Consider the following 12,526-nt stretch of genomic DNA (forward strand, 5'->3'; position numbering starts at 1 on the left):
TCATTTCTCTCAACCTCCGATTGGCCATAAATAGCAGACGAATGTGAATAAAAAAATAATCTTCCCACTAGAAGTTACTTAGACTCATGATCATTTTCCAACAGAATTATTGTGAAGGTTGATGCATTTGTCATACCAGTGAACCAGCCTACCAAAACCCTCTTTATAGAATTCTGCCGCCAAATGTGTTCAAGTGGGCTATGACGTTGTTTTTGAGCTCCTTCGTTAGTTTAATTAAAAGAGCTCTGACCTAAAAGTCATTTCTTCAGTTTGGGGAAATGCTTCAAGTGCATAGTGTCTGAGTCGAGTTTGTATGGTGAATGTTTGAAATTATTCCATTTGATTCGCTAGAGCAGCTATTTGGTTGTACCAGTACTGTGAGGCCGAGCTGTCAGGAATCTCCACGATCCTGGAAGTCAAAGTCATTTCAATTTACGTCTTAATTTCCAACACTATTCACGCACAATATCATCACATATAACGTTTCCTGCGTAAAATAGGATAACTCTTTGTTAGATTTATGCAGAACTATTGCCTTTTACTTGCAAAAACGAATAACGCTATGCGACTAGCACTTGGCGGCAGACTCAAGTGAGGCGGTCATGTTTCGGGCTCTATAACTAGACAACAATTTGACGATCTGACCGCACCGATCATAGGTGGGATGACAAGTTGATCAGCTTTTCGAAAATCACTCTCCTACCACTTGTCTCTGTCGGAGTTTGTGAAAAAAAGAGTCATAAAGAAAAAAATAGTTATATATAAAATATTTATGTAATATTTAATCTCTGAGAAATGAAAACGTTTCGAAATGGTACTGTCATCTGTCTACTGGTTAGGTCAGCCCGAGTTGAAAGCAGTGAAAAGTCAAGAGGAATAATTCAAGTTGCATTGAGTTGCATGATGTAATGATGCAGCCAGCTGAAAACTGATTAATTTTGATCGATTCTATGGTATGATGTTTCTAATATTCAATAGTAGATAATGTATACCATATTAGACTATCAAAGTATGGTACATATTAATTTTATCTTTGTATTATTCTTAAAATGCAAAATTAAAAAAAATCCTGACAAATCTCTTCAAAATCTATTTGTGCGTTTGACCGAAAATGTGTCACATTCACAATGTCGCCTACAGAAAAAATGAATTCGGTCGAGTGAAGAAGTAAACCTTACCAGGCTCAGTCAATAAATGGAAAAGGAGTCACTTGGTGGATATATTTAAAAAATATTCATTTTTCGGAGGGGACGATAAGCCGTCGGTCCCGATTACCTAAAAAGTAGTCGTCATCTTTCATCATCATCCCTCTACTCATTACCCACGCACAAGTCTAAGGGCTTATATGGGCATCACCCTCAGTATTATCATAATTATCTTTATCATTAAATCGTTCTCAAGAGGCCATGCTCTTGAAAGTTATAAACTTACTCCAATTGTCATTCGTCACATACATTTCAGTAATCTACCAGCACCATTCAATTTTGAAAGAAGGCTAAATAAAATTACACATTATAGAAAATTATTTTACCTAGATCGATTTCACAAGTTGGTCCAGAGAATCCCGCGGTACAAGAGCATTTAAAGCTGTTAAAAGAGTCCACGCATGTTCCTCCATTCTGACATGGAGACGAAAGACATTCGTTTATTTCCTCCTGACAATTTTTACCTGAAAAAAATTGAATCGATATTAATGCAAAGTGAATTGCTTAGAGCTATTACTACTCACCATTATATGGATCGCCATTTCAACTGTTAGTGATTCGAAACAGGCCAAATCTCAATCCTTGTTTGGAAGAAGAACAACAAATAAACTTCTTCAATGTTGTTTTCCATCACGAGCTGCTTATTATTAAATCACTTTTTGCTTTCAGAAAAAACGACAAGCAGTCAAATATTTTACAATAAATGTGTTGTTTTCCATCACGAGCTGCTTATTATTAAATCACTTTTTGCTTTCAGAAAAAACGACAAGCAGTCAAATATTTTACAATAAATGTGTTGTTTTCCATCACGAGCTGCTTATTATTAAATCACTTTTTGCTTTCAGAAAAAACGACAAGCAGTCAAATATTTTACAACATATAAATGGTTGTCTTCTTGTTAAAACCAAGAAGATGGCGGAACTGCCGAAAGATCTCGTTGTCCAGTGAGTGATTTATTCATTTATTGTAAAATATCTGACTGCTAGTCGTTTTTTCTAAAAGCAAAAAGTGATTTAACAAATAAACGTTACAAACTTCGAAAATGATATAATAAGGAATATTGAGCTAGATGTAATATTGAACACAGTCATATGTTGGTAGAAAAACCTTGTCTAGGAGTTGAGTCCAGTGAAACTAAGCATATTCGAGTGAACTTTTCTTATATTGGAATGAATTAAGACATTTGTTTCTTCATGAACTAGGGTTTTATTATAAATGCAATTGTATATTAGCCTGGAAAATTATCTGCGGAAAATTTGTTTGTTACATCATTATCCCTCAGATAATTAATTTCAGGCCGAAAGTTTATTTGTAGTTCAGCGGTGGATTGGGGGTGACCGATAAGTACTTACAATCGTGGGTTTATTTGCTGCTTAATTCCCAGTTATTCAAGTGTTTTATTGTGGAGTTAGAGAACAGATAGCAACCTTGTGTTGATTACAGCAACCAGCTGTTGTTCGCTACTCGCTTCAATTAATATAGACAGCAGATTTTTGGCGGAGATTTTCAATTTATGTTTTCTTGATACTGTCTTCTTAGATGAGTTATTCCGTTTGAGAATTTAATACTTATTCCTCACCTCTCTCACACCTGATACCTTTCAGCAGTCATCTCAGGAGCTTCCATTTTTCCACAAAGCCTTGAAAGTTCTCTTGGAGCTCCCTCCAGCTTCCTCTGTCTCTTAGTCCTATTTTTTTGCATTGTGTGACTCTACTGAAACTATTTTTTAGCTTTGCTTACGAGCTGAAGAGTTTACAAAGTACTTGATTTGCAAATCATTGAGGGATAAGCAATTCAAAATATACAGTAGTATTAAACTCAGTTTAGGATGGCAATAAGTGAGAAAGTTATGTTTGCAATGCTGGAAAGAATAAAAAATGAGATCAACGATAACACGCTTACAATTATTATGACAGCAAGTCATCATTGAATTGAATATTTCATCGTCACTTGGAGAGCAAAATAATATAATTGATGAACTTGACTGAAGATAACGATAGGTTGAAGCTTGATGTATTGCGGCATCTGGTAGTAGGCTAATATTTCCATACGTATGGAGATGAAAATATCATATTCCATGGAATGGAGGAGAAAGAGGGCCCCCTGGGCCGGGGAGCTTTGAGTTGAACATCGGACTCAAGAATTTGTTAAACACCAGAATAAACCCACAGTATCCCTGCTTGTCGTAGGAGGCGACTAAAAGGGACCCCCATTCCAAAGCCCTTCTCCCAAAACCCTTCTTCTTCTCCTTATGCTTTGGTACTTTTCATTTCTAGAATGGCATTTTTTGATTGACTCAGCTATGTGCCATTCTTTCTTTCTCTGCTATCTTTCGGCCTTCCTTGGCCATTTTCTTAAGCCGGTTGCATGCGCGTTGATTTTTGGGCGTTCGATTTTTTGCCGTACTTGTGGATTCGGTCGGGTTGGACGGAGCTCGACAAACAGCATCTGTTTGGTCCGGTGGAGTTTATGTTGGTGGCGGGGGGTCGTGTGTCCGGGGGGGGGGGTCTCAGTGTGTGTAGGCGGCTTTACTTATTCTTTCTTATTTCCTTTTTCACTTGTGAAATCTGCTTTCACAAACGGTTGTCAGGACCCCATGAGGAGGCGGCCCCTCTACCTAACTAGTTCATGGAGGGCTAACAACCCACATTGAATGAGCAAAAATTTATTCGAATAAGAAAGAGAAACAGACCGGAACTCAGGAAAAGCTTGGGAAAGAAGCAAATTTCGATTTTTGGTACATGGAATGTTACTTCTATTGCAGGGAAAGAGTGTGAAGTGGTCGATGAGATGGAGAAATACAAATTGAAGATACTGGATATGAGTGAAAAAAAAGGAGGGACGTGGTGAGATGGCTCTAGATAAGGGATAGTCTCTTCTCTCATGTCTCTTGTATTCTGGGGTGGAAATGAACAAAAGAGCGGAAGAAGGAGTGGGCATTATATTCAGTGGAGAGTATTTCAAACGAATTGTAAGCTGGAATGCAGCCAACTCAAGGATCATTTCTGAAAACTTGGATCTCGAAGAAAAGGTGTCACTTATACAAATACATGCTCCTACAGATGATTCTGCTGAGTTGGAAAGAGAGACTTTCTACCTAGCACTACAGGAAACAGTAGATGAGGCACGACAATATGCAGAGCACATAATCATAATGGGACACTGGAATGCAATAGTGGGTAATGACATCACAATCGGTCATGGATGTTTGGGGAAGTATGGAGCTGAGTTGGTTTTTAACGGCAGTGGCAAGAGAATGATGGAATTTTGTATAGACAATGATCTTCTGGTTGGCAATTCCTTCTACCCTCACAAAATCACATTTGAGTCACACAGCAGAGGAGTCAAGACTGCTATAGATTACTTTGTATATACAAGGCATTTTAGATATGCAGTGACTGATGCTAGGGTGTACAGAAGTGCCGAAGCTAGTACAGAGCACAAACCTGTGATCATGGGAACAAGATTAAAACCCCCAAAGAAGTGTAAGTGACCTTAGTATAGGAAAATCGAAGTGATGGAGTTGAGGAACACAGAGGAAAGAAGGGAATATCAAAGAGCAATAACGGAGGAGCTCAGAAGGAAGGAAGAGCAAATTCATGGAGAATCAGAAGAGAATATTGAGAGAAGATGGTACCTATTAAAGAATACATTGTTGAAAGTGGTAGAAAATGTTTGTGGGATGACAATGGTTGGAGAACATTCTAAGAGAACCAAGTGGTAGAATGATTCTGTGAAGGAGAAGATTAGACTGAAAAGAGAAGCTTGGAAAAAGTTTTATAAAAGCAAAAGTGCAGAGGATTGGAATGAATATGTACAGAAACAGAATGAGTTCAAACAAGAGGTGAGAAAGGCTAAGTTGGCGTCATGGAAAGAATTTGGAAAGGAAATTAAGGAAAATTATCAAACAAGGAGTAATAAGTTTTGGCAAACAGTTCGAGCTCTACGAGGAAAGTATGGAAAGCGAGTGAGAAGTGTAGTTGACGAGGAAGGAAGGGTAAAATCTGATTCGAATGGGGTGCTACAAGTATGGAGGAGTTTCTATGAGAAGACATTCAAGGAAGAGGAGAGACCCACTGAGAGTGATAATGATCATAATGTGGGAGAACACCTACAAAATGAGGTGCAGATATCCCTCCAGGAAGTTCAAAGAACGATTTCTGGTCTGAAATTAGGTAAGGCAGCTGGATATGATGATGTTACCCCAGAACTAATGAAATTTGGTGGACAGGATGTGGCTAAATGGATATGGCATCTTTGTAATGATATCTGGCACTATGCAAAAATTCCCTCAGAATGAGAGAGGAACGTTATTATCCCCATACACAAGAAAGGAAGCACAGTAAAATGTGAAAATTACAGAGCCATCTGCCTGTCATCAGTATTGCTGAAAATCTACTCTAGAATACTAGAAAGAAGATTGATTGATTGATTGAGTACATTATTCATGTAGATTACAACAATATCTGGCTTATACACTTATATAAAATAGCTTAGAATACAGAAAATTATAGATGAATTCACATAATATAGACTAAGAAAATTATTATTGAACTGTATATGAAATAAAGAAGCAATTTGTGATAACTATAGATAGTATTGTTATGCATCTACATAAATTGGCGGAGCTTTGGACATATCAATGTCCATTCTTTGGAAAGAATATTCAAAATATCCTTCCCACTAACTCTCTACCAAAACGTCAAATTAATTAATTCAACTAAGAATTTATTTATACAAGGAAATATTGTAAAAGTATTAATTGATTAATATGAATATTTAAGAGAGAAAAAAACAGAAAATTAATAAAGTAAAATAATTATACAGGGTGATTCTTAATTATGGTAAAATAATTTAATACGTGATAGTAGAGGTGAAAATAAGATAAAAAGTTCTTATAAACTTATCTTCTTCGTAGTTACGGTTTTCAATCGTTTTTGTCTTTTTCTTTGTCGGCATTTTATTTGATTAAATTGAAATAAGTAAACTCTTCATTTGTAGAGCTTTAATCAAATAAAATGCCGACAAAGAAAAAGACAAAAACGATTGAAAACCGTAACTACGAAGAAGATAAGATGGAATCACATATTGACTAGTTTCTCAAGCCAAAGGAATTATCTATCGACCCAGATTCGCCTACGGCAGAGAGAGAGTGGAAACATTGGAAAAAGACGTTCGAAAATTTCTTAGAAGGAACGACAACCAAAGACAAAATGAAAATATTGGTAAACTTCTTATCACCTGCTTTATACGAAATTGTGGAAAGCAATACTTCATATGAAGAAACTATATCCATGTTGGAAGATATGTTCGTTAAACCAAAGAACGAAATTTATGCACGATACTGCCTTGCTAATGCAAAACAACAAATAGGTGAGTCCATTGATCACTACTATTCTGAACTAAAAAGATTAAGCTTATTATGTAACTTCACTAGAGTGTCAGCCGAAGAAAACAAAAACGAGCATATTAGAGATGCTCTTGTTTCAGGGTTATGTTCTATTGAAATTAAAGAGAAACTTTTTCAACAAGGAGATTTGAGTCTACAAGAAACCGTTTCCCAAGCACGTGTTCTTGAATCCGCAAAAACATATGCCGACTCCTTTAAAAGTACTTGTTATACAAACTCTGTTGAAGAAAATAAAAACATAAGCTTGAGTGAATCTTTCTCAGATGTTAATGCTGTAACCCAAAATCGACAGGCAATTGTAGAGAAATCCGTTCAATGCCAACGTTGCGGATATAAAAAACACTCAAATTCTCAAGAATGTCCTGCAATAGGAAAGACTTGTCATAAATGTTCCCGAATTGGACACTTTTCCATGTGTGTAAAAGTAAAACGCTCAAAGAAAAACTAACTACGTCAACTATTACTGCAGCTGGTATAGCCAGTAATCTTTCTAAAGCTACAATTATTGTTTCGGTGAATGGAATAAATACACCAGCTCTTATTGATACCGGAAGTGTTGCCAGTTTTATTGATGAAAAATTTGCAAAAACAAATAAATTTAAAACTGCATCAGATTCTTGTTTTATAAGATTTGCATCTGTTCAACATAACACCGCTACAAAAGCATGTGTTTATAGCAATATTGTGTACAAAGGAAATGAATACAACAATATTAAACTCTTGGTATTTAAAGAATGCTGTTGCAATGTGATACTCGGTCACGATTTTTTGATGAATCACTCTACAATAAGTTTAGCATTCAATGGTAATAAACAGCCTCTTGTAATAGATAATAATTCTACAACCACACCACCCTTGAAAGATTGCCTCTTGGTGGAGGCCATGATAAAACCATGTTCCCTTTTCAATAACTTGACTCCCGATTGCCACCCAATAACTACCCGATCCAGAAGACACCCACAAGATGACTATGAATTCATGAAGAATGAGGTCAATCGCCTCCTTACAGAAGGAATAATTGAGGAAAGCCAGTCCAGTTGGCGTGCCCAGCCTTTCATTGTAACCAATGGACAGAAGAAACGAATGGTCATAGACTATTCACAGACTATTAATAAATTCACAAATTTAGACGCATACCCTCTCCCATTGATCGAAGATCTTGTAAACACAATTGCCAAGTACAACATTTTTAGTACTGTAGATTTCAAGTCAGCTTACCATCAAATACCGATTCTTGAGAATGAACGACATTACACTGCCTTTGAAGTAGGCCGAAAACTTTATCAGTTCAAACGAATACCTTTCGGAGTAACCAATGGAGAAGCTGCCTTCCAACGTACAATAAACGGACTTATAGAAAGAGAGAATTTGAACGACTGCTTTGCCTATTTGGATGATGTTGTCATTTGCGGTTCAGATCAAGAAGAACATGACAGAAATCTTAAGAAATTTCAACAAGTAATTGAATTGTATGACTTGACTATAAATGAAGAAAAATGTAAATTTTCAAAAAAATCATTGAAGTTCCTTGGGTATGAGATAAAACATGGAGAAATTAAACCTGACCCAGAACGCCTTGCACCACTCATGAACTTTCCACCCCCAAGAAATGCTAAAGAAATGAAACGACTCATGGGATTACTGGCTCATTACTCCCGATGGATTAAAAACTTTTCTCAAAAGATTCACCCCCTTGTCCACATACAGAAATTCCCTCTATCTCAAGATCAGATGGAAACTTTGGAATTGTTGAAAAATGAAATTGCTTCCGCGGTACTGCTCTTTGTTGATGAAAATGTACCATTCATAATTGAGACAGATGCATCAGATTTTGCAATTGGTGCAACATTAACACAAAATTCTCGACCAGTAGCCTTTTTCTCACGAACTTTGTCCCAAAGTGAAACCAGGCATTCAGCTGTTGAGAAAGAAGCCTATGCCATTGTGGAGTCTATAAGAAAATGGAGACACTATTTACTACGAAAACAATTCACTTTGATCACTGACCAAAAATCAGTCACATTCATGTTTGGCACTCAACACAATAGAAAAATAAAAAATGAAAAGATACAAAGGTGGCGCCTAGAATTATCTGAATACAAATTCAACATAGTCTACAGACCTGGAAAAGAAAATGCACCAGCTGATGCACTCTCTCGTATATGTATTACAGCTGGTTGTTCAACATTGAACTCAGCTTTGGCAAAATACCATGATGAACTTTGTCACCCTGGTGTAACTCGTTTCTACCACTGGCTCAGAATGAAAAATCTCCCCTATACTGTAGATGATGTAAGGAAGATTTGCTCCAATTGTGCAATTTGCTCTGAAATAAAACCACAGTATATGAAGACAAAAGGAAATCTCATAAAGGCAACAAAACCTTTTGAACGAATTAATATGGACTTCAAAGGACCCGTACAATCAAAAACAAGAAATAAATACCTACTGGTGATGGTTGATGAGTACTCAAGATTCCCTTTTGTATTTCCTTGTCCAGACATGACTGCGAGAACAGTCATAAATTGCCTGGTCTCATTAATATCAATGTTTGGCCTTCCAAGCTATATTCACACAGACAGAGGAACATCCTTCATGTCAACTGAGTTGAAGAGCTTTCTTGGCTCAAAAGGGATAGCAACTAGTAGATCAACCCCTTACAATCCGAGAGGGAATGGTCAAGTAGAGCGATATAATGGAATTATATGGAAAGCAATAACACTAGCTCTAAGATCACGAGGACTTGATTCAAATCGATGGGAGGAAGTGTTGCCTGATGCACTTCACTCTATTCGATCTCTTTTGTGTACTACAACAAATTGCACCCCTCATGAACGAATGTTCCTACACATGAGATCCTCAACAAATGGACAGTCACTACCATCTTGGCTAATGAGCCCAGGACCAGTTTGGCTGAAGAAAATGAACCGAAATTCAAAGCAAGATTCATCAGTAGAAGAAGTTGAATTGATTGAGGCAAACCCAGAGTATGCTCACATTCGTCGCCCTGATGGACAAGAGTCCACTGTGTCGCTCCGTCATCTTGCCCCTAAGATAACACGAAAATCTAGCCGGGTAGAATGATATGATAAACCATATGTTTTCGTTGTCATTGATTCATTCATAAATATCAAATGTTGTTGATCCGTTACTAGTAGAAAGTCATGTTCAATTTTATTTGATTAAAGCTCTACAAATGAAGATTGTTCTACTGTCCTATTATCGGCAAAGTTGTTTTTCAAAACATCAATCAAATTTGAGAGGTCATCTACTGTACTGTTGAGGATTACATCTTTAGCAGGTCCATGTAATTTGTTTTACAATAGTGAAGGAGAATCCAATGATTGTCTGCTGCTTCCGCGATACGATTATTACAATAGTCATTTTTCAATTTTTCGACAACTTCGAGAAAGCTAAGTAGTTCTATTGGGTTTCCTGTATATTCAGGTATTAAGTGTAGGTGATGTTTTGCAATTGGTCTTGAAATAAGGGGGTTATCCATTATGCTTTCACTGTTATCTTAACTATTACTGTCACTGATTGTAGATGTAGAAGACGTGCGTGACTAAGCGGTACTGACAAAAATAGTAGTCAGCACATCAATTGTTTAAGTTTACATAATTTATATATATATATATATATATATATATATATATTATATATATATATATATATATATATATATATATAATTTATTCTATAACAGGTATAGGTTTGTATTGGTTTATGGGGTTGTTATGTGATCGTTCTAGGGTTGGACAGTTTCAGTCATTTGTTCCAAAAGATGTTTTTTTTAAGTCAGGATGAAGCTCGCTCGGCTCTCGATGGACCTGATAGAAACAGGAAGTGCATTCCATGAACGACAGGCACTGACTGAAAAGGATTTTGTGAAAATAGTGGTTCAATGGTTGGGTATCCTTGAAGTTCTTTCTCCGGTTATAGTATGTGAAGCATCTATCCTCCTACCTTCAGAAACAAATTTTAAATCATCTTTGAAATAGTTCGGATTCCCGTATTTCAAGATATCTCTAACAAGCTTGACTATTCGAAAACCTCTTTGATCGGGAAGCTTCAATGTTGAACTGGCAATGTGGGCAGGGGTGATATGTTCATGACGTTGAAGAGAGTAGACGAAACGTAGACAATAATTTTGGCAACGCTGTAGTTTACCATTCAGAGTGACTTGCATATTGTTGAGAACAGAATTACAATACGATTAATGTGGGAAGATTAGAGATTGAACCAATAACAATTTAATGTTTCTAGGGAGGATGTCGTGCATTTTCTTCAATGAATGCATCGCTGAAAATACCTTTTTACATGTTTTCTTCACTTGCTCTGTCCAGTCAAGAGTATTATTCATAATAATTCCTAAATTTTTAACTGAGCTACAGTAAGGAATGTCATTACCATCTACACTAATTTTGTGGATCGATTCAAGGTCAATATTGTTTATAAGACGAAAATATCCAATTATAATTGGTTGTGTTTTGATGGGATTAAGCTCAAGGCCATTTTCATTTGTCCATTCAAATACCAAATTGATATCTCGATTCATAATTCCAACTGTTTCATCTATTTTTGTTATGGGACAGCTCAAATAGATTTGAAGGTCATCTGCATAAGTACGGCATGGAAGCTGGAGAACTTGATAATGGAAGAAAGGTCATTAGCATACAAAGTGAATAGGAGAGGGCCTTAAATTGAACCTTTTGGTACTCCATGCATAGCATTTTTCCAATTTGTCTTGTCACCAACAGAAACACATTGTTTCCTACCTAAGAGATAGGATTTAACCCAAACTAGGGAGTTGTGACTGAAACCAAGAATAGCTACCTTATTTAAAAGAACTTCATTATCAACAGTATCAAATGCTTTAGAAAAATCAAGTAGGGTGAGGATGGTGCATTTTCTTTGGTCCATAGCTGACCTTATATCATCAGTTACACGAAGGAGAGCTGTCTCAGTTGAATGGAATTTCCTAAAGCCTGATTGAAGACTGAGAGTAGAGGTGGAGGAAGGGCTGGAAGAGGAACAGGCAGCCTTCAGAAGGGATCATCAGACTAGTTATCATATGTTTACAATAAGACAAGTCATGGATAAGAGATTGAGCCGAGCTGGTCAAACATATATTGCCTTCTCAGATTTAAAAGCAGCTTTCGACACCGTGAAACATCTAGACAGTGCCTTTGGGATTCCCTCAGTGGAGCAGGTGTGTCACCTGATTTCACCAAAAGAATTAAAAGCCTGTACAGTAATGTCAGAGGGGTTGTGAGAATAGAAGGTGCTGCATCTAGAGAATTCAAAACAGATGAAGGTGTCAAACAAGGAGACAGTCTAAGCCCACTTCTATTCATAGTGCTGATGGATCAAATAATAAAAATGTGCAAGAGAAGAACGCCTCGAAGCAAGATTGGAAACCGCAACCTCCGCCCAGTATACGTTCAAGCACTGATATATGCAGACGATATCTTGCTCATAGCTAACACTCAAAGAGATCTACAAAATGCTGTAACAGAATGGTGTAGTGCGTTAAGATATAAGGGAATGGTTGTCAACATTGAGAAGAGTAAAGTGATGATAGTATCAAAGAATCAAGAGAATGTGGAGTTGGATATAACATGGGATGGTGAAATATTGGAAAGAGTGAACAACTATGAATATCTTGGAAAATTAATCTCTGCAGATGGAAAAGTTGATGAAGAGTTAACAACAGAGTAAGGAAAGCCAACCAAGTGTATTACCAGCTTAGCAGAACCATCCTGGGTAAACGAGAAATAAGCCAGGGAACTAAAATAAGGATATACGAGTTGATATTTGAGCCAGTTCTACTCTATGGAACAGAATGCCTCACAATGATAGAAAAGCACAAGAGTAGAATCATCTCCTCAGAAATGAGATACCTAAGAAG

General features: G+C 36.8%; 1 protein-coding gene across 5 annotated transcripts in view; it reads right to left on the reverse strand.

Annotated features, from left to right (window-relative positions):
- The window catches only part of LOC111045476, an 853,815-nt gene that overhangs the window by 62,974 nt on the left and 778,315 nt on the right, over positions 1 to 12,526 (reverse strand). For all 5 annotated transcript variants that reach the window (XM_039441688.1, XM_039441687.1, XM_039441689.1 and 2 more), the window contains one exon: positions 1,532 to 1,669. In XM_039441688.1, the coding sequence (XP_039297622.1) occupies positions 1,532 to 1,669 (138 nt within the window). The remainder of the gene's footprint in view (positions 1 to 1,531; positions 1,670 to 12,526) is intronic.

Source organism: Nilaparvata lugens, chromosome X (genome assembly GCF_014356525.2).
Source record: "Nilaparvata lugens isolate BPH chromosome X, ASM1435652v1, whole genome shotgun sequence".
NCBI classification, from domain to species: Eukaryota; Metazoa; Arthropoda; class Insecta; order Hemiptera; family Delphacidae; genus Nilaparvata; species Nilaparvata lugens.